Source organism: Canis lupus, chromosome 2, assembly GCF_011100685.1.
Source record: "Canis lupus familiaris isolate Mischka breed German Shepherd chromosome 2, alternate assembly UU_Cfam_GSD_1.0, whole genome shotgun sequence".
Lineage (NCBI taxonomy): Eukaryota > Metazoa > Chordata > Mammalia > Carnivora > Canidae > Canis > Canis lupus.
In genome coordinates, this window is record NC_049223.1 from 24,046,477 (window position 1) to 24,064,317 (window position 17,841).

Below are 17,841 nucleotides of genomic sequence, written 5' to 3' on the forward strand. Positions count from 1 at the left end.
ATACATGATACTTCTTTTCACTTAAACACTTAGAGGGTAGTGTAGGGTTATCAGTGGGCTTTATTTCAACATTGTGCCTCAGAATAGGGAGGCCTGAGACTCAACAGGTTGGTTGAGCCTTGTTGGTGGAACCCCAGAACTCACATAACTTGTATCAATTAAGTGTGCCACCTTGTATGGCTGTTGTTTGTGGTGCCCCAGATCAATTACAGTAGTAACACCAAAGATCACTGATGAGCACAGCAAATATAATAATAAAGAGTTAGAGACTTTGTGAGAATTACCAAAATGCTACACAGAGACATGAAGTGAACAAATGATGTTGGAAAAATGGCACCGACAGACTTGCTTGATGCAGTGTTGCCATAACCTGTCAATTTGTAGAATACCCAGAGCAGCCCCAGTGGCTCAGCAGTTTAGCACTGCCTTCAGCCCAGGCATGATCCTGGAGATCTGGGATTGAGTCCCACGTCAGTTTCCCTGCATAGGGCCTTCCTCCCTCTGCCTGTGTCTCTGCCTCTCTCTCTCTCTCTGTGTCTCTCATGAATAAAATAAAAAGTCTTTAAAAAAAAAATTGTAGAATACCCAGTATCTGTGAGGCACGATAAAATGAAGTGCAATAAGATAAGGTATGCCTATATTACTTTGAACTTCTTTGCTCCATCCAACAATTTCTGTTATGCTGTTTTCATTTTGTTTCTCAAAATAGTTTTTTATTTCTCCTTAATTTCTTCTTTAATCCATGGTTTGTTCAGGAGAGTGTGGTTTAGTTTTTATGTATTTGCGAATTTTCCAGTTTTACTCTAATTATTGAATTCCAGTTCATCTCATTGTGGTCAGAGAAGATGCTTGGTATGATCTCAGTCTTCTTGAATTTGCTTAGACTTGTATTGTAGCTAATATATGGTCTATCCTAGAAATTGGTCCAAGTGTAGTTGAGAAGAATGTGTGTTCTGTTGTTAGATTGAATGTTCTGTTATGTCTGTACAACCATTTGATCTATATCATTGTTTGAATTCACAGTTTATTCTCTGCCTAGGTTATCAATCCATTGTTGAGAATCCAAGTCTTATTGTAGTGCTGTTTATTTCTCCTTTAGCTCTATTAGTTTCTGCTTTATGTATATAGAAACTGATGTTGGGTGCATAGATATTGAAAATTGTTATGGTTTCTTGGTGTATTGATCCCTTTATCATTATATAATGACCTTCTTTTCTCTTTTTATGCCATTTTTAGTTTAAAGTCTATGTTATCTGATATAAGTATAGCTACCCCAGTTTTTGCTTTTGTTTTTGGTTACCATTTGCTTGAAATATTTTTTTCCATGCCTTCACTCTGAGACTGTTTGTCTTTAAGGTGAAAATGAGTCTCTTGTAGGCAGCATATTGTTGGATCTTGTCTTTTTATCCATTCAGCCATTCTATATCTTTTGATTGGAGAGTTTAATCCATTTACATATAGTAAGTATTGATAAGTAAAGACTTACTGTTAGCATTTTGCTAATTGCTTTTTTTTATTGTTTTGTGCATCTATTGTTCCTTATTTCTAACTCTCTTGCCTTTTTTGTGTGTGTGTTTTGATGTCTTCTGGTTATGCTTTGACTTCTCTATCATGTTCTTTGGCGTAATTTCTACAGGTTTTCCCTTGTTAACATGAGGCTTACGTAAAATATCATAAAATTCTGACACCCTATTTTAAACTACCAACAACTTCACCTTCCATATAATTCCTGTATGTTACACTTTTGTTTCTTTTCCCTTTTACATTTTAGATAATTGGTGTTACACTTTACACATTTTTTATATTGTATAACATAATTTTTGGGCTTATGGTTCTTTTTACTGCATTTAATTTTTAAACTAGAGTTGAAAGTGAATTGCATACTACCATTGTATTACAGAATCTAACTTTCAGTGTATACTTACCATTACCAGTGAGTTTTACACTGCCTTGTTATGTTCTCATGATGTTATCTAACATATTTTTGTTTCCACTGGAACAACTTCCTTGGGCATTTCTTATAAGGCAAGTCTAGTGGTGATGAATTTCCTCAGCTTTTGTTTATTTAGGAAAGGCTTTATTCCACCTTAATTTCTGAAGGACAGCTTCACTGGGTTTGACATTCTTAGTTGACAGTTTTTTTTTTTTATTTTAATATTTTGAATATATATCATCCCACTTCTTTTGGCCTAAAAAGTTTCTATCTAGAAATATGTGGATAGTCTTATGGGCATTCCCCAGTATGTATCTTCTCTTTTCTCTTGCTGTTTTAAAAATTCTTTCTTTCTTCTTTGTCTTTTGACAATTTAATCGTAATGTGTTTCTTTGTAGCCCTATAGTAGTTTGCTGTATTATGATTCACCCTTTTTGGAGTCCTTTGGGCTCCTTGGATCTGGAGGTCTTTTTCTGCCAGGTTTGGGAGGTTTTCAGTCATTATTGCTTATATTTTTTCTTTTCATTGTGTACCATAAATCTCATAGGCTTTTATCACTGTTTTCATTCTTTTTAAGTTTTTGTTCCTTTGACTGAATACTTTCAGATGTCCTATTTTTCAGGTCACTGTTTCTTCTGCATAGTCAAATCTCTTTCTAAAGCTTTGTCTCGAATTCTTCAGTGCAGTTACTGTACTAGTTTTAGCTCTAGGATTTATATATATACATATATATATATATATATATATATATATATATATATATGGTTTCTCTTTCTTTGTGGAGTCCTCATTTGTTCATGCATTGCTTTCCTAATATTTAGTTTTCTGTGTTTTTGTTGTTCATTAAGCTTCTTTAAGGTGATTATTCTGAATTTTTGACAGTTCATAGATGTCCACTTTTTTGGGGGTCAATTATTAGAACTTTTCTAGTTTCTTTTGGTGGTGTCAAATTTACCAAATTTATATATATATATGTGTGTGTGTGTGTGTATATATATATATATATATGTGTGTGTGTGTGTGTGTGTATATATATATATATGTGTGTGTGTGTATATATATATATATATATTTTTTTTTTTTTTTTTTCCCCTTGTGTGATCCTTGATTCCTTCCATTGGTATCTGCACATTTGAGTAACTGGTGTCCTCTAAGTGTTTTCAAGTTTGCTTTGGCAGAGGTAGTTTTCACACATTAGCTCAGTTTGGGTTTCTGGACATGTCTGCTGGTGGGATCTGCTCTTAGGATCTATTTTAGGGGGAAAGAGCTGTTTGAGTTCTGAGGTTAGAGTAGGGGTTGGACCATTTGCTAAGACTAGCTGGATAGGACTTTTGGCTTGGTTTCCTGCTGAAGTGAGGATGTAGAATGGGTTCCTTGGTTGCCTAGATTCCTTGGTCAGGTTTACTAGATGGTCTGGACTGGGTACTATACTCAGCAGAAGGTGGGACTGTGAATTTTTGCTGTTTGGGTACCAAGAATGTGCACTGAATATCTTGGTTAGGTAAGCCTACTAGTTGTGCTCTGCAGATGGGGAAAGCCATACATATGCTGTGTTCTGCTCCAGGGCCACTGTAACCAGGGCTTTCAGATGGGCTACATACTTCCTGGTAAGGTTCTCTTGTCAGGCAGATTGAAGGCTGTATTTGGCAATAAGTGGAACTATAAATTAGTTTTCCTGCCCAGGAGAAGCAGCTCCAAGGCCACTCAGGCTCTTTGTGGTCTTGACTCAAGCTGACCTGTGCCCCCGGTTCCTTGGCCAGATAAGACCACTGGCTTTGTTCTGGAGGTAATTAGCTCTGCCCACCTGCCTCCTGGCTTGACCATTGCTGAGTTATGCAGTAGCTTCAAGATGTTCTTGTGGGCTCTTTCTGTCAGATGGGGCTGGGGGCCATACTCTGCAGCATATGATTCAGCTCTCCTGCTTGGGTGGGACTGGGAGGGCAACTCCCAAATTTTCCCTAATAGGCTTTCTGATTGGGAGGCTGCTGGGAGGTATCCTTTACAGTGTGTGAGGCTGACTCACCTCTTCTGCCTGGGCCTAGGTAGACCAGGCTCCAGGGCCAGCAGAACTCATTATTTGAGGACCTGAGTCAGGCAGACCCACACCCTGTTGAGTTTCCTGGTCAGACTGTGCCACTTATTTGGTTCTGCAGATGCACAGATCCATTGCTTAGGAATATTACTTGGGCTTTATAGGTAGAAACTTCATCTCCCAAGACCTGAGAACTAGTGGTTGCACATCCTTCCCTGCTTCTCTCTCACAATCAAATTCCCCATGATTGAGCCCCTACAGAATCCCTTGTGTACCTCCTGGGGTAAAAACAGAGTAGGGGCTCCCATGAAAGCCCAGGGGTGTGGTTGAGATCTGTTTTCCCTGGACTCTGTTTTCCCCCTGGAGGAACCATATACTCCGAGTAGATTTCTTGGCATGCTGCTGTGCTGGCCTGGGGGTGTGGCAGTGTCATCAGCATACTTCTCCAACATGGTCTCTCTTGGTGTCTGTCATGCTGGGGGCTGCTTTATCCTTGCCTCTGTGTTCTAGAATTCTCTCTGTGGTGTCTTGTCCATGAATAGCTATTAGTGGTTCTTCTTGGGAGGGGAAGTGAGGTCTAGAACAAGTTAAACAACTTGTGGCCATCTTAGAGATATTCCTGTTTTATTCTTGAACAACAGAGTCCCCAGTATTTCCTTTTTGGTTGTTCTAGACAACTCAAGGGGGCTGCCTTTCACATCTTTCATCCCAGGAACATGGAAGTTGAATTGGAAATCCCTTTTGCTCTGAAGCCTGCTCTGCAGAGGGTGGGACACCAGGGAAGCCTGGCAGATGTCAACAATAGCTTTCTATGTCTGGGCTGAAGTTGCTACTAGGAATAGGGATAGATCTAGCCCTGTAGGAGAGCTGAATGAGGCTCTTGGATGGTGGAGCATACATTCACAGTGGGATGGGAAGGTAGCAGCTGGGTGGAGAGCAAGCTCATGTGCCCTGGAACTACATGTAGATGGATGATGACTGCACTGTTGACTCTGCAGGATGTCTTCTCATGCTGTAGCTGCCATCCCTCATTCTGGCCAAGGCTCTCTCTCCCCTTACCAGTCCTCTCCCAGTCTCATTGTACTCTTTAAGGGGAAGGTTCTCATTTGTTCCAGGTCTCAGTCTTTAGAGATGAAATTAGTGGATGGAACATGTTCTGTAGACTGGTAAGGATGTGCCATAGTTGGCCAGTTTGGACCATGACTCTGGCACATAGAGCTATTTCACTCAGCTCTGCCATTGTAGAGCCTTTGGTTTATTGAAGACTTTAGGGCTAGCTCCTCTGCTCCAATCACCTGTTTTATTTCATTGTCCCCCAGAACACACCTTTAAGCTCTAGTCAGGGAGACACTGTGTCTGATAGCGCTGAGCTCTACCAAGGACTAAACTGTCTGAAAGAGCTGCCATCTCTTTGTAGAATTTCAGTACATAATTTCATGTGGGCACCGTGTGATATACTTTCTTGTTGTGCAGAGACAGGTGTTTTGTCTGGACCGTCTATTCTTTCTCACTTGAAGGGTTTCTCCTTACTTGGCACATATGCAAATGATGGCGATTTCCTGGAGGCTGGATCACCCATTACTTCTCTTTGCAGTCCCTCTCCCTCCTAGAGGGCCTCACATATGGTAGCTGCTTAATGTATATCTTTTGCATACATGAATGGTTAACTGATTGTGCACTATTTCTGTGATAGCTATTGACAAGTTGGGATACGTCACTGATTACATTTCCTGGATGTCAGGAGCTAAGTGGCAACAGTAGCGGCATCAACTTTTTGCCTTTTCAAGGCTGTTGTGATGACTTAGTTGTATTGGCTGTGGGCTGGTCCAGGCCCCATCCTGCTCAAAGTACTAACCTGGCAGATTGAACAGTAGGTGCAAATGGGAGTTGACCTGCTGCTCAGGAATGTCTTAGGATCATATGCCTTTATTCATAATTTTTTGAAATTGATTTTCTCCATTCTGTAGCTTTTCTTGTCTCTTAGATGTTAAAAATCTATCTAGGAACAGTCCCTAAATATAAAATGTTTTGGAGAGTGTGCAAAATTTAGCCTAAAAAAAGATGACAGTTTACGAAGGTGGCTTGATCTCATGGTAGGAATGTCCTTTCCATTCAGGACCCAGGGGCTGATTAGCCCTGTGGCAACAAGAGAGAACCTGCATATTTGGGACCCACAGGCAGAAAAGTGTTCTTCTTTCTCCTACCTATGTCCCAGACCTCCCATAGTGGCTCCTGACTTTTGCCAAGAGGCCTCTAGTTTCCACCATCCTCAACCCATACCATAATCTCTCTCCACAGTTATTTCCTGAGTTGTCCATTTAATATGGAATGTTCTTCTCTGGCCCCAGTGAGGCCACCTGTTATATTGATACATCCATCTGTCTATTCACCCACCTACTCTTCTACCCTCCCTCCTCTCTTCCCTCCCTCCTTCCTTCCCACCTTCCATGCGTTCATCCACAGATCCATCCATCTACCTATCTCTCCATCCTTCCATTCAACCACCCATCTCCCTCTCCATCCTTCTATCCCCCCAGCACTTTTGAGCACTATTTGCAGGTACTGTGTGAGGCACTGGGAGTACAGTGATGGATGAGAGACAGGCTGCTCCATCTAGGAGCTCATGTTCTAGGTTCAGGAGACAGACATAAGCAACATGTAAACAGCGCACGAGAAATAGTGAATGTTATGATGCATCGTGGACAGAGAACTATGAGAATATAGAAGAGAAATGAGGAAAGAAGAAAGAAGAAGAGAATGAATCCAAAGGCAATTAATAATTGTCACAAGGCTTAGGTACAGATAAGCCTTTTATCTTAGGTACAGAGTTACCCTCTTCCAAAGCAGTGTTTTAAAAAATCTTTTGTGCATTTAGTAGAAAAATGTTTTTTTCTAAATAAAATTCTGTATGAAACAACCAATAAATAAAACAAGCAAAAGCAGAATGTCTTTGGTTAAATTGGGGGTGGGGTGAAGATGGGGGTGGTGATCTGGAAAGATTTCTGCTTGGCTGCATCCAGACTTCTGAGCCCTGACCTCTGCTCTTCCCTAGGTGGTCAAAGTTGTTTGGATTCTGGTTGTTGCTGAGGACACAGCTTTGCCTTAGAAGTGCATAAAACCTACAGGCCTTTACAGGCAAACCTCTAGGTGATTTTGGCACCCACTTAAGACCCAAACTTGATAGCTGGGCTTTTCTTTTGGGGAAGAGAAATTTATATATAATACTTAGAGTTAGGAAGGGGTGGGTTATAGTGAAGAATCAGTTGCCCCTTTTGAGAATGGAGTTAGTTCTTGGTCCTCATGGCCTAGGGTAGGACTGTGGGTACATTAGCCTATAAGGTATGGTGGGCAAGCTTCTAATGTATAGTTTCTCACAAGGAAAAAAGCCTGTTCTGGGACTTGTTAGTATAGAGATCTCTACTTGAAAAGCTGTGGTATCTGGTTGTGCCTTGTCCATATTTGTCCCAAGAACCCAGGGATAGCTCCGAGGCTCTCTGGGGTTGGCTGAGCCGACCGTGGTAGGAGACAGTAACATACCAGGCCAGCAGAGAGGAGCTGAGCTGACTGTGTCGGTAGGTACTACCACTGCTACTAACTGGTTGACCTTACCGAGTATTTGCAAGTGCGATAGACCCTGCTCTGAGTGTTTTCTGTGTGTTGGCTTAATTAATCCTCATAATAACCCCACGGGAAGATATTGTTTTTACCCCTATTTTGCTGATGATATTAAGGCACAGAGAGGTTACATGGATAATTAGTGGTGGAGCTCAGCCTTAAACTGAGACAGTATGGCTCACCAGAGAAAGCTCTTAAGTGTTTTTGTAGGTTTAACACCAGCTTCATGTTGGAAAGTTCATGCAGTCTCAAAATAGGGGATTTTAAAATGGAGCTTTAACTATAGTTGACCAGTCTTTTAGATTTATATATTTAATATCTCTATATTTGTGTATTTGTTTATTTTTAAAAACATCCTCCAGATGTAGGCAGGTATAAGTTGGTACTAGGCTGCTTTGCTGTCCTATAGAAAAAGGTAAAAAGAAACATAGCCTTCCCTTAAAGCAGTTCCCACCTGACCATCAAGCCTCACTGTGAGCCAGGTCTCCCAGTGTGGAGCCCTTGGGTGGTGAATCAACAGCAGTGGGCAACGAAGGTGGAGAACCACTGAATTGGGACTGAGATGGAGAGGGCATTATACTGTTGTCCACTCTTCCCTGACTGAACCTCAGAGCTCTCCTACCCATTATTGCCTTGGATGTGTTCTCTTAAGAAAGGAAGATGCTTTCTAGCTATGTGACTGATGCTCAAGGCAAGACTATGAAAAAAGTACTGCCTAAGGCACCTCCCTGTAGCCGGCTTTTTAACACTTAAGCCCAGGTCATTTAGAGCAATGGCTCTCAAAATATTATTATTATTATTTTTACTTTTGAAGCAGAATCTCTTTGTCCTAACCCCAAAGTACATGGCTCCAGCAAGCATAGACATCTAGACCCTTTGATTTAACTACTCTTGGCTATTTCTCTGATCCTTCACTTTCACTAGAAGTTGTTTTGTTTTTGTGCCAAATTGAGGAGTAGGATGTTTGGGGTGAGAGGAGGCAGAGACTGGAAGAAGAATTTCAGATTGTGGATTTTCATTAGCTATGCTTTCTCTGTCCCTCATTATCAGGGATTACTAAGATTTGTTTTATAAAGGATTAGGATGTCTGTGCCATTTTGCAAGTCGGAGTTTAGGAGTTTTTCTTAGAATCAAACATTAATCAAGAAAAACAATCTAACATAAAACCCCAAAGCAAAAAAAAAAAAACAACAAAAAAAAAACCCAAGAGAAAGCTCCATTCTGTTCAGACTTAAGGCCTGTAGGAAAATTTTCAAAAGTATTTCTTCAAGGGGCCAAGCAGCAGGACTCCCATTTAAGCTTTGCAGCTGTTGTAGGATGTCTCCCTCACATATCGCTTTGAAATTTTACCCCTCTCATCCTGAATGATCAAACACCCTCTCTGCTCGCTCTCATTTTGCAGGCCTGAATAGAGCCACCATTGCGCTCCAGCAGGGTATATAGTTTTTAGTGTCACATCACTTTGGAAAAGCATTGACGCAAACCAGCATTATTCTTGGATCTGCCTTTCTTTTTTGTCCCCTTTCTTCTGAACCTGAAGAGATCACATTCAGAAAGGCAGTTGGGTTTTCTAGTTTAGGGCAGATTCTAGACACTTTCCAGGGGTCTCTGGCAGTGAAGGGATTGTTTTCTTCTGCCACCCATCGTGCCCTAGGTAGAGATTTGCCATGGTCACCAGTAAGGGAATGGTTTTCCAGGTGTCTTTTGCTAAAATGTACTCGGAAGAACTTCCCCCCACTCCATTTTGTTTCCAAAGAAAATTTATTGAATATTAAGTCATAAAGCCAGTGATATAATTATAATGAAAAATATCCTGTATCACTCAAGACTTAAAAGAACAAAAATACCCCTTAGAAACACTGCCTTGAAAAATAATCACATTAACTTTACACACAACAGAATCCTTTCTTAAGCTTTATTTAAGAAATCGAGTACTATATAGTTCAATATATATAAGACACATCCAGTATTGTGTTCCTGATAGCAAGTGCATAGATTTTGTTAAGATATCATTTCACTCGATATAAACGTTTTATGGTCACATGAAGATAATATTCCCAGTGATTTTGCCCAAGCATGAGAGGAGAAAACAGAACACAGCAAAAATAGTGAGCTACAACAGAGATGAGAAACAAAAACAGCGAATTAGCAGAACAGTCGATTCCTGATAAGTGAATAAGCTGATTGTTTGGTCACAATGTTTTATTCACTTATCAGGAACGATTCACAGTACGTTGATGGTCACTGTGTTTCCTCGCCTGCCAGCTAAGAGGCCCGGCCTGTGGACTGTTGGTAAGTGTAATGGGCTGGGCAGGCATAGCTGCCGCCAACATGGTAAATGTTGACAGTCCTGTAATTTCCCAAGGTGTCTGTGTGTGGCAGACAGATACACCTTGCTAACTAACACTGCAGTGGTGTTTTACAGAATCAAAATGAGAAGTATGAATTTAAGCAGGGACCAACTTTACAGTCATGAGTACTTAAGGGAACTAGCATTTTGTCCCCTTCTTTGGAGAATTACTAGTTTTGTTGTTTTTCTAAAAAAAAACAACAAAAAAGTGGCTTTGTCTTTCCCTTTTACTGAGCATGAGTATTTTGCCTTGTGCCAAATGGTGGAGATATATATATATATATATACACACACACACACATATATATATATATTCACACACACATATACTTGTATTACTTACAGATTTTAAAAATAAACACTTGCATCTTGGAAAGAATTGATCACTCTCTCTTTACCCCCTTCTCCCTCCCTCACACACCCCATCAAAAAAAGGAAAAGAAGAAAGAAATCACACCTTTAGCCGTCTTTCCCCACTAAGATAAGCAGTGGGTTTTCAGAGGCAATCTGATGAAGGCTATGAGATTTAAAGCAGAAGTATTGGCAGGAAGTCAGCTCCCATCTGTGCAGGTTTGGAGCTGGTGGAAGTCACTTCACTGAGGTGTTCGGCCTATGGGGGAAAGAGCCTCCTTTCCTCCACCTCACCAGGTCCCTCTGTTGTTGAGCCGACTAGCAAAGACAATCTAGGGGGCAGAGGGGCCTCCAACACCAGAGGGTGAAGGGCTTGAGCACCTGCGGGGAAGATCTCATTGGCAGCGGGAGGAAGGCTGCCCGGTGCTGGGTGGCCTGAGTCAGACAGTTTGTGCGTCTGAAAAGTCGGAAAGAGAGAAGACAGAGGGAGCAAACATCAATGGAATCTTTTAAGAGCACTTGGAGAGCAATCAGATTCCTGAGCATAAGAGATGGGCAGAGAAGGGAGGGGGGCCTGGAGCTTAGGTTTCAGAGGGCGTACAAGGAGTAGTTAGTTGTTCCTTCAGTTGTCTTTTGGTTAACTGGGGTTGGGGTGATAGTGGGGGACAAGGTGTTCATTTGGGAGGGAGTGTGTGGATGCATATGGCATTCTTGGCTTTCGTTTGGAAATGGATGATGGATACATCCTAGAGATGTGAACATGAGAACCTTTACCTCCTTCCTTCCCCTCCCGCCTCACTGAGTGGAGCTTCCTTTTGAGCACTCTTGGAACTAGTTCCTTTATTTTCTGTTATTTTCAATAATTAACTGCCCCTGGGTTCAATCAGCTCTTAAAAAGAAATAATTTAAATTACTTTTCTTTAGGTAGGTCGTGATTGATAGGAACGTGTAAACTGAAGTTTAACCCTTTGACATCTTCTATTCACCAGGTCAGTGTATCATTTCTTCCCTTAGAGCTCACCTCTTTCAAAAAATGTGGTTAGTTCCTAGGAAGAGTTGGTAATGATATGCCTTTAGACTTGTGGGGAGGTAGAAGGAACCCCAGCTCTGCTGCTGCTCCTTTTGCTTTTACATCTCAAAATGATTCAGCAAAGCAGCAGCAGTTGTGAGTGAGCCTTAGGAACTGCATCCGTGCACACATGAGAGGGAAAGAGGAGAGAAGGTGACAGGTACCAGTAGGGTCAGAAGACCAGAAGAGGTCTTGGCAAATCCAACTCTGTAGGCAGTGATTTAGGTGACGATAGAAATAAGTAGCAATCTTGGAAGCAGTGCTTAAAATGGGCTGTTGTATATAAATCAGAGGTGGCTGGTGTTTTCCCCCTTTCCCCAAATCAGATATTCACTTAGGTGGAATCGACTGTATCTTTTTACACAACATATAGAAAAAAAACATACGTGAAACAGTGAGGTGTGTAGATGTATCACCAACACAGAATGACTACCAACAATACAACACGCAGAGAGAGAAACAAGTATTAGGAAAATGGTTTAATATTGGAGACAGAAGCAAAAAACTGCATCACACAATAACATACGTTACAAAAATAAGTTTGACTGTTTCAACTACACGGTTATGTTCACAATGAGGACAGAAGAATCAGAAAAAACTTTGATCTAAACAGCAAAAAAGCAAACCCCTAAAGTTGTAACTAATACATTTATCCACTTAAAGTGACTGAGTACTTCTAAATCTAATTACCTTATTGTGTAACTGCACAATACAGAATAAAAAGTGAAACTTACCGCTGTATTTTAAGACAAAATTCTAATGCTAGATATAAGCAAAGGGAAAAAAGAAATCAAGCCAAAGTTTTTAATTCTCAAAAGAAAAGCAACTTTCTTTCTATCAACCAGAAATCAAACTTGAAACCAGTCATTGTCAGGGGGCCACTAGAGTAAGCCACAAAAATTTCCATTTTTTTTTAATCTCCAGTATAAAAAGTTCCACTGGTACAAAATGCGTAAGTACAATCAGTTGTAGAAATAGGAAAGCCTGCGTATTTTTTTTTTTTTTGGCTCAAATTCCATCAAACAACAAAATCCAAATGCATCAATAAAACAAACAATACTCAAATGGTCTTACAGTTTCCACTAGGTTGCATTAACTTTGGCTTTTCTCAGACAATATTTAAAAACTATTTTGTAATTCTAAACAAAATGATATTATTAATCTACAAACAACAATTCTCACAGCACAAAAAAACACAAATACATTTTTTGTATGACATTATTCAAAAAGGTAATGAAACTACAGGTTTTTTTAAAATTTTATTTCTTCTTGTTAATTAGCACTTAAGATAATAAAAACAAACAGTAAAATGAGTCCAGAGTAGCACAAGCCAAAGAACTATAACCCCTATGGTGAAAGAAAGATGAACTTGTTACGCCTTTGAGGACTGCCATTTTATCACAATTCTCTAATTTAGTGTAAAAATGACTATTCTCTACACTTGATTTTAAAAAAAGCAGTTTCCCTGTGTGTTTTTCCTTCTGGCATAGGCCCTTTGCACCCTTGCAGCTTTTTTTCCTTTTGATATTAAAAGATAAAGTGAATAAAAGGACAGTTTGTCTCTGAGGAGGGTCAGCTTTTAAACAATGCAGACATGCAAAAAAAAAAAACCAAAAAAAAAAAACCAAAAAAAAAAAAACAAAGAAAAAAACCAAAAAAACCAAAAACTTTCTTCCAAAATGTACTGTTTTGGTTGCCTGCAAAATAAGAAACACCCAATGTGAAGTGCCCATCCTGAGCCTCTTGTCACCGGCACTCAGGCTCCTCTTGGGGAGATGCAGGTGGGTGAAAGGAGAGGAGGACATTTTGAAATTCAGATGGTGTTCTCTTGTGTTCTTTGCGTCCGCAAACCACCCTAAGCTGTATGTGAGAGAGATGTGCGATGACTCCTGGTATTAAGCTGATTGCTGCAGGAAGTACAAAATAGCCCTCAAAGGATGAAGGAAGGCCCCAGCAGTAGTAAACACGTGTGAGGATAATACAAATCATTTCATTGTTAAGTGCATGTGCTATAAGAAGGAAACTTGTTTTGTGTTTAGTTTTTGTGTTTTTTTTTTGTTTTTTTTTTTGTTTTTTGTTTTTGTTTTTTTTTTGTTTTTTTTTTTTGTTTTTGCATCATTAGAGGCTAGTCCTTTCCATCCCAGGGCTATCACGTCCACACACACATTAAACCAAACAGAGTGGTGAGTGGGAAAAGGAGCAAGGAAAGGGAGCCAGCAGTTTCTGAACTCCTTTAGAGACAAAGAAGCTTCCAGGGCCTGCTTTCAAGAAGGCAGGAGTTTGTGTTGGGGTTTTCAGGGATGACACTGGGGTTTGTCAAGACAGCAAGAGATCTGTTCAACATGAAGTCAAAGTAATATGGCACTTTACAAAGTGGCAGCAGGATCTGGTGCTAGGTATTTGGTCAGTGGTAAAGAACAGAGTTATATGGTCAGACCCCTTTCAATGATTTCAATTTATAAAATTAACAAAAAAGGGAAAGAAAGGACTATCAGCTTCTAACCCCAGACACCTTGCTTAAATCCGAGGTATCTACTGGGATCAGCGAATGCCCAGCACAATGGCTGATTAGAAACTAAGAAACAAAAATCCCTCAAAATACTACCCCATCACAAAGTCGCAGTCGCTTAACTGGAAGCTATATGAAAATATTCTGAACTAGAACATACCCCTACACCTGATCTCAAAAGCATATAGAATTTAAGGTTAATGTAGGTGCTGAATCTAACATCCCCCATAGAAGAAGGCTTACCCAATAACTGTTTTAAATGAATACCAGAGAAGGAATTTCAGCAGTACATTATTAAAAAAAAAAAATGACCAGAAATAATCAAAAGTAAAAGAAAAAAATAGTGTAGGGGAAAAAAACCCAGAGAGGATGAAAATAGGTTTTTTTTTTCTCTTCAGATTTGACTTGTGGAGGTTTTTTTTTTTTTTGGATCTCCACCAATGGGTAAAAAAGTAGGACAGACAGAAAAAAACTCAAAAGAGAAGATGTATGAGTGGGCGGGGGGGGGGGGGGGGGGGGGAGGAGATCCAAATTAGAAACACCCCAGAACAAACAAAAATGACAATGGTATAAAAAGTTACCAACGCTCCAGACAGCTCTGGGTAGAAAGGGTTAGAAGTTCAAAACTTTCTCACCTTAGAGGTTTCCATATATTATGAAGGAAATACATCGTGAGGTTGCCGTCACAGCATTGATGTGCAGAGCGGTTAAAAAAGTGAGACATGGGCACTTATACAATGTCTTACAAAAAACATCATAGAGAAATAACAAACAATAACAATTTCAGGCAACAAGACCACAGGATAGCAAGTTAACAAACTTTTTAACCTCTTTTTTTTTTGTTTTTTGTTTTTTAAATATTAGGGATTTATACAAAACACATAATAAAATACCCATGTTATCAAATTACTTCTCACAAGAAACACACTGAAGCTCTAGGAAGGAAGTACCTTTGGAATTTGGCACTATATATTTTCACTTTTTTTCTTTAAAAGAAAAAAAAATCACATTTTGCTGAACACAAACACATCTAAATAGTCCACAATAATAAAAAAAAAATGACATCAATGCTTTACAAGCCAACACAAAACTTATTCTGGAATAGGGTCTTTTTTTTTTTTTTTTCCCCTCACATGAAATTTTTTTTTTTAAGCAAACTTTTTTTTTTTGAAATTCTTTAAGTAAACCAATTCTAAACTTGTCTTATCAACAGAGAACATTAAGACCGTAAGACTCATGATTGAAACCACAACTTAATTCACAGAAGCACCAACATAACACAGTTTACAGTAACCTTTCTCCTGTACATTGAAACAGTATAAAATATAGGTAATTTCATGTGCATTAAACCATGGATTGTCTAACTGTGAGTCAGTTCAGCAAAAGGTGACACAAATAGGTAGCATTTGCCCCAAAACAGGGTAAATATTTTTTCTTATACTAATCTACAAAAAGTGGTTCTATATATATATCTTAATGAGAAAGTGAGCCACCTAAAATGGCCTTATCAAAAAACTTTACACTGCCTGAAAAATGTAAAAACTATTACAGACCTCTAGAGACTTAAAATCAGACAGTTTTTTTTCTCAAACTGTTTTTGGAAGTAGTCTGTTAGAAACCAACATTCTGTGTCCCTGGACACATATTGCTATTGTTACCAGTGACCGGGAAGAATGCCAATCCCTGTATAATACTTTCAAGTCTGTTTTATGAAAAGAAAAAAAAAATAAGAAAGAAACGTTTTTGCCACAGGTTTTTTTTTTGTTTTTTTTTTTCCTATGATTAATTTGTCTAATAATAAATTTCAGTCTTGCATGAATGCAGCAATGTTTTTCACATTGACTTCCCAGAATTCATAGCTAGATGAGGTCACATGCAAATTTCAAAGGTCAAACTAGATCAAAGGTCAGTAGGAGAACCAAATGTGATGTGAGGTCAGAAAGACATCAGAAACAATGACGGGACGATGAAACTTTTTTTTTTTTTGAGACGCCACAGGGACATGCTAGGCAAACGGTGAACTAACGGGCATGAAGATGTCTAGGGAGAAAACAAGGGAGAGTAAAAAGTTACACAGAATCTACGCAGCAGCAACAAAATCACTCTTAAGGGTGCAGGAGAAAAACTAATGCAAATCTTAGGTCATCGGGGAGTCTACAGAGCCATTCCCGTAATTTGCATTTCTTACAATCTTTATCCACAGCACAATGGAACCCCAAGAGAATCCATCCAGAGGAGGAGAGGGGATGGATTCCGGGAGTTTTGGGGTGGGGCTGGCGAGGGGAGGGGAGGAGGATCCAGTTTCAACGGATGTAACATATGGGGGAGAGTCAGACGGCCGAACTATAAACTAGATAGATCATGGAAGCTACGCACAAAGTCGTCAGACAGATACGAACAACAAGAGGGAAAAGCATGAACTGTAGGCCTAGGGTTCAACGGTGAAAAAAAGCCCATTCCTAGAACGATTCCTCTAGAGACTACTTCAAAAGGATCTAGCTAGCACAGAGAACTGCTCTTTAGGTACCCAATAAGTTAACAATAGGCAATAAATAACTTCCATTATTTCTGAGGCAGTAAAAATTTTGTACAAAAATAGAAATGCTTTTTTTACAAATAAAATTTACAGGCCTGTGGCTTTCTTTTTTATTTATGTATTTATGTATTATTTATTTATTATTAAATTTATCTTTCAAGAAACATCAAGTATTTTCACTCATTTTTATTTTATTTTTAAACCCTGTAGCTTTAAGAAACAGATCTCTAAATCTTTTTTTTACATTAATCCTTTCTAAAAACTAAAATAAAACAATAACAAAATAGACAACCAGTGTAATAATCTGACCGATAAATGTCATGTTTCTTTGAACCCTAAAATAAAATCCTACTTGTTAAAACAAACCAAATGTAGTGGAAAGACGTTTGTATTGTTTTTAAGTGCTTCTCCTGGCTTCTCTCTCGCGCTAGGTCACCACCTTAGCCTCTAAACGGTTGGCGCCCTCCTAGGGGCTGGGCGCGGACAGGAGGGGTGAGTTCTCCAGGCAGTGCTCTGGGGCACCAGGGGTCTCAGAGTTAGAATTGCACGTTAGCCTTTTGTTTGCCTTTTAAATTCTCAAGATGTCATTTATTTATGTGTGTTTTTCTTTAAAAAAAAAAAAAAAGCAAAAAAACGAGAACAAAACAAAAAAAAAAGGTCAAAGGAGATTCAAATTGCAAAACAAAGGAGAATACAGTGGCACAAGTGGAAGAGGAGTTTTACTCGATAGAAACAAGGTAGCCCAAGTTTTAATTATGGCGAACTGGGTGGGGGGAGGGGGAGGGGACATGGAGGCCTTATTGTAAAAATAACCGTCTCTCTTGGTAAAAGTTGGCAATGTGGTCCTCCTCTGCCTTTCCTGTTGAGAACAGGCTGGCTTGTGGGACTTACCCTAAGAAAGCTAAAATAAGAGCAGGGAGCCTCTGGGGTTAGGATCAGTAAGGTTTGCTGTCGTTTTTGGAGCGCTTCAGCTGCACCTTCAAGCGTTTCATGCCAATCTGAAAGCCATTCATAGCCTGGATAGCAGCTTGTGCAGACACCGGATTGTCGTAGCTAACAAAGCCTGCAAGACACAAGGGGAAGCAGGGTGGGAATCAACATGGGAGAGGCCGCAGAGGCAAGAGGAGGGGGCAGGATGTCACGGGGTGGCTGGAGAGTGTAACTGTACGTGGTGGGTAGCGTGTGCGCCTCCCGTGGGCGCAGTGCAGCTCTGTGCGGCTGTGCACCTGCTGTGGGCCCACCGGGCATATCCACTGACAGGCAGTGAAGAAGGCTGGTGGGCCTGGGAATCTGCTATCCTGACCACAACACCCCTCCTCCGTGAGAAGCTCAATCTCAGACTCCTGGCCTGTTTGCTGATTTCAGCCAAGTCCGTTTGTGTTTAAGGCCCCTTCGAACCAATCCTAAGAGAACCCCTGGTGCCAAAGTAGACGGTGCTCATGGGCA

General features: G+C 40.0%; 1 protein-coding gene and 1 long non-coding RNA gene across 20 annotated transcripts in view; one reads left to right on the plus strand and one right to left on the minus strand.

Moving 5' to 3' along the window:
- Positions 1-17,841, plus strand: part of LOC111091590 — a 72,224-nt gene that overhangs the window by 16,230 nt on the left and 38,153 nt on the right. The window contains exon 1 of one of the 9 annotated variants that reach the window (XR_005355327.1): positions 11,204-11,270. The exons of the other annotated variants lie outside the window; for them this stretch is intronic. This is a non-coding gene — a long non-coding RNA (uncharacterized LOC111091590). Of the gene's footprint in view, positions 1-11,203; positions 11,271-17,841 lie in introns of those variants that run through there. 9 annotated transcript variants of the gene reach the window in all.
- The window catches only part of CELF2 (CUGBP Elav-like family member 2), an 814,024-nt gene continuing 807,997 nt past the window's right edge, over positions 11,815-17,841 (minus strand). For 10 of the 11 annotated variants that reach the window (XM_038530152.1, XM_038530144.1, XM_038530148.1 and 7 more), the window contains one exon: positions 11,815-17,458. In XM_038530152.1, the coding sequence (XP_038386080.1) occupies positions 17,331-17,458 (128 nt within the window). In that variant the 3' untranslated portion in view covers positions 11,815-17,330. The remainder of the gene's footprint in view (positions 17,459-17,841) is intronic. The other variant, XM_038530142.1, reaches the window with a different exon arrangement.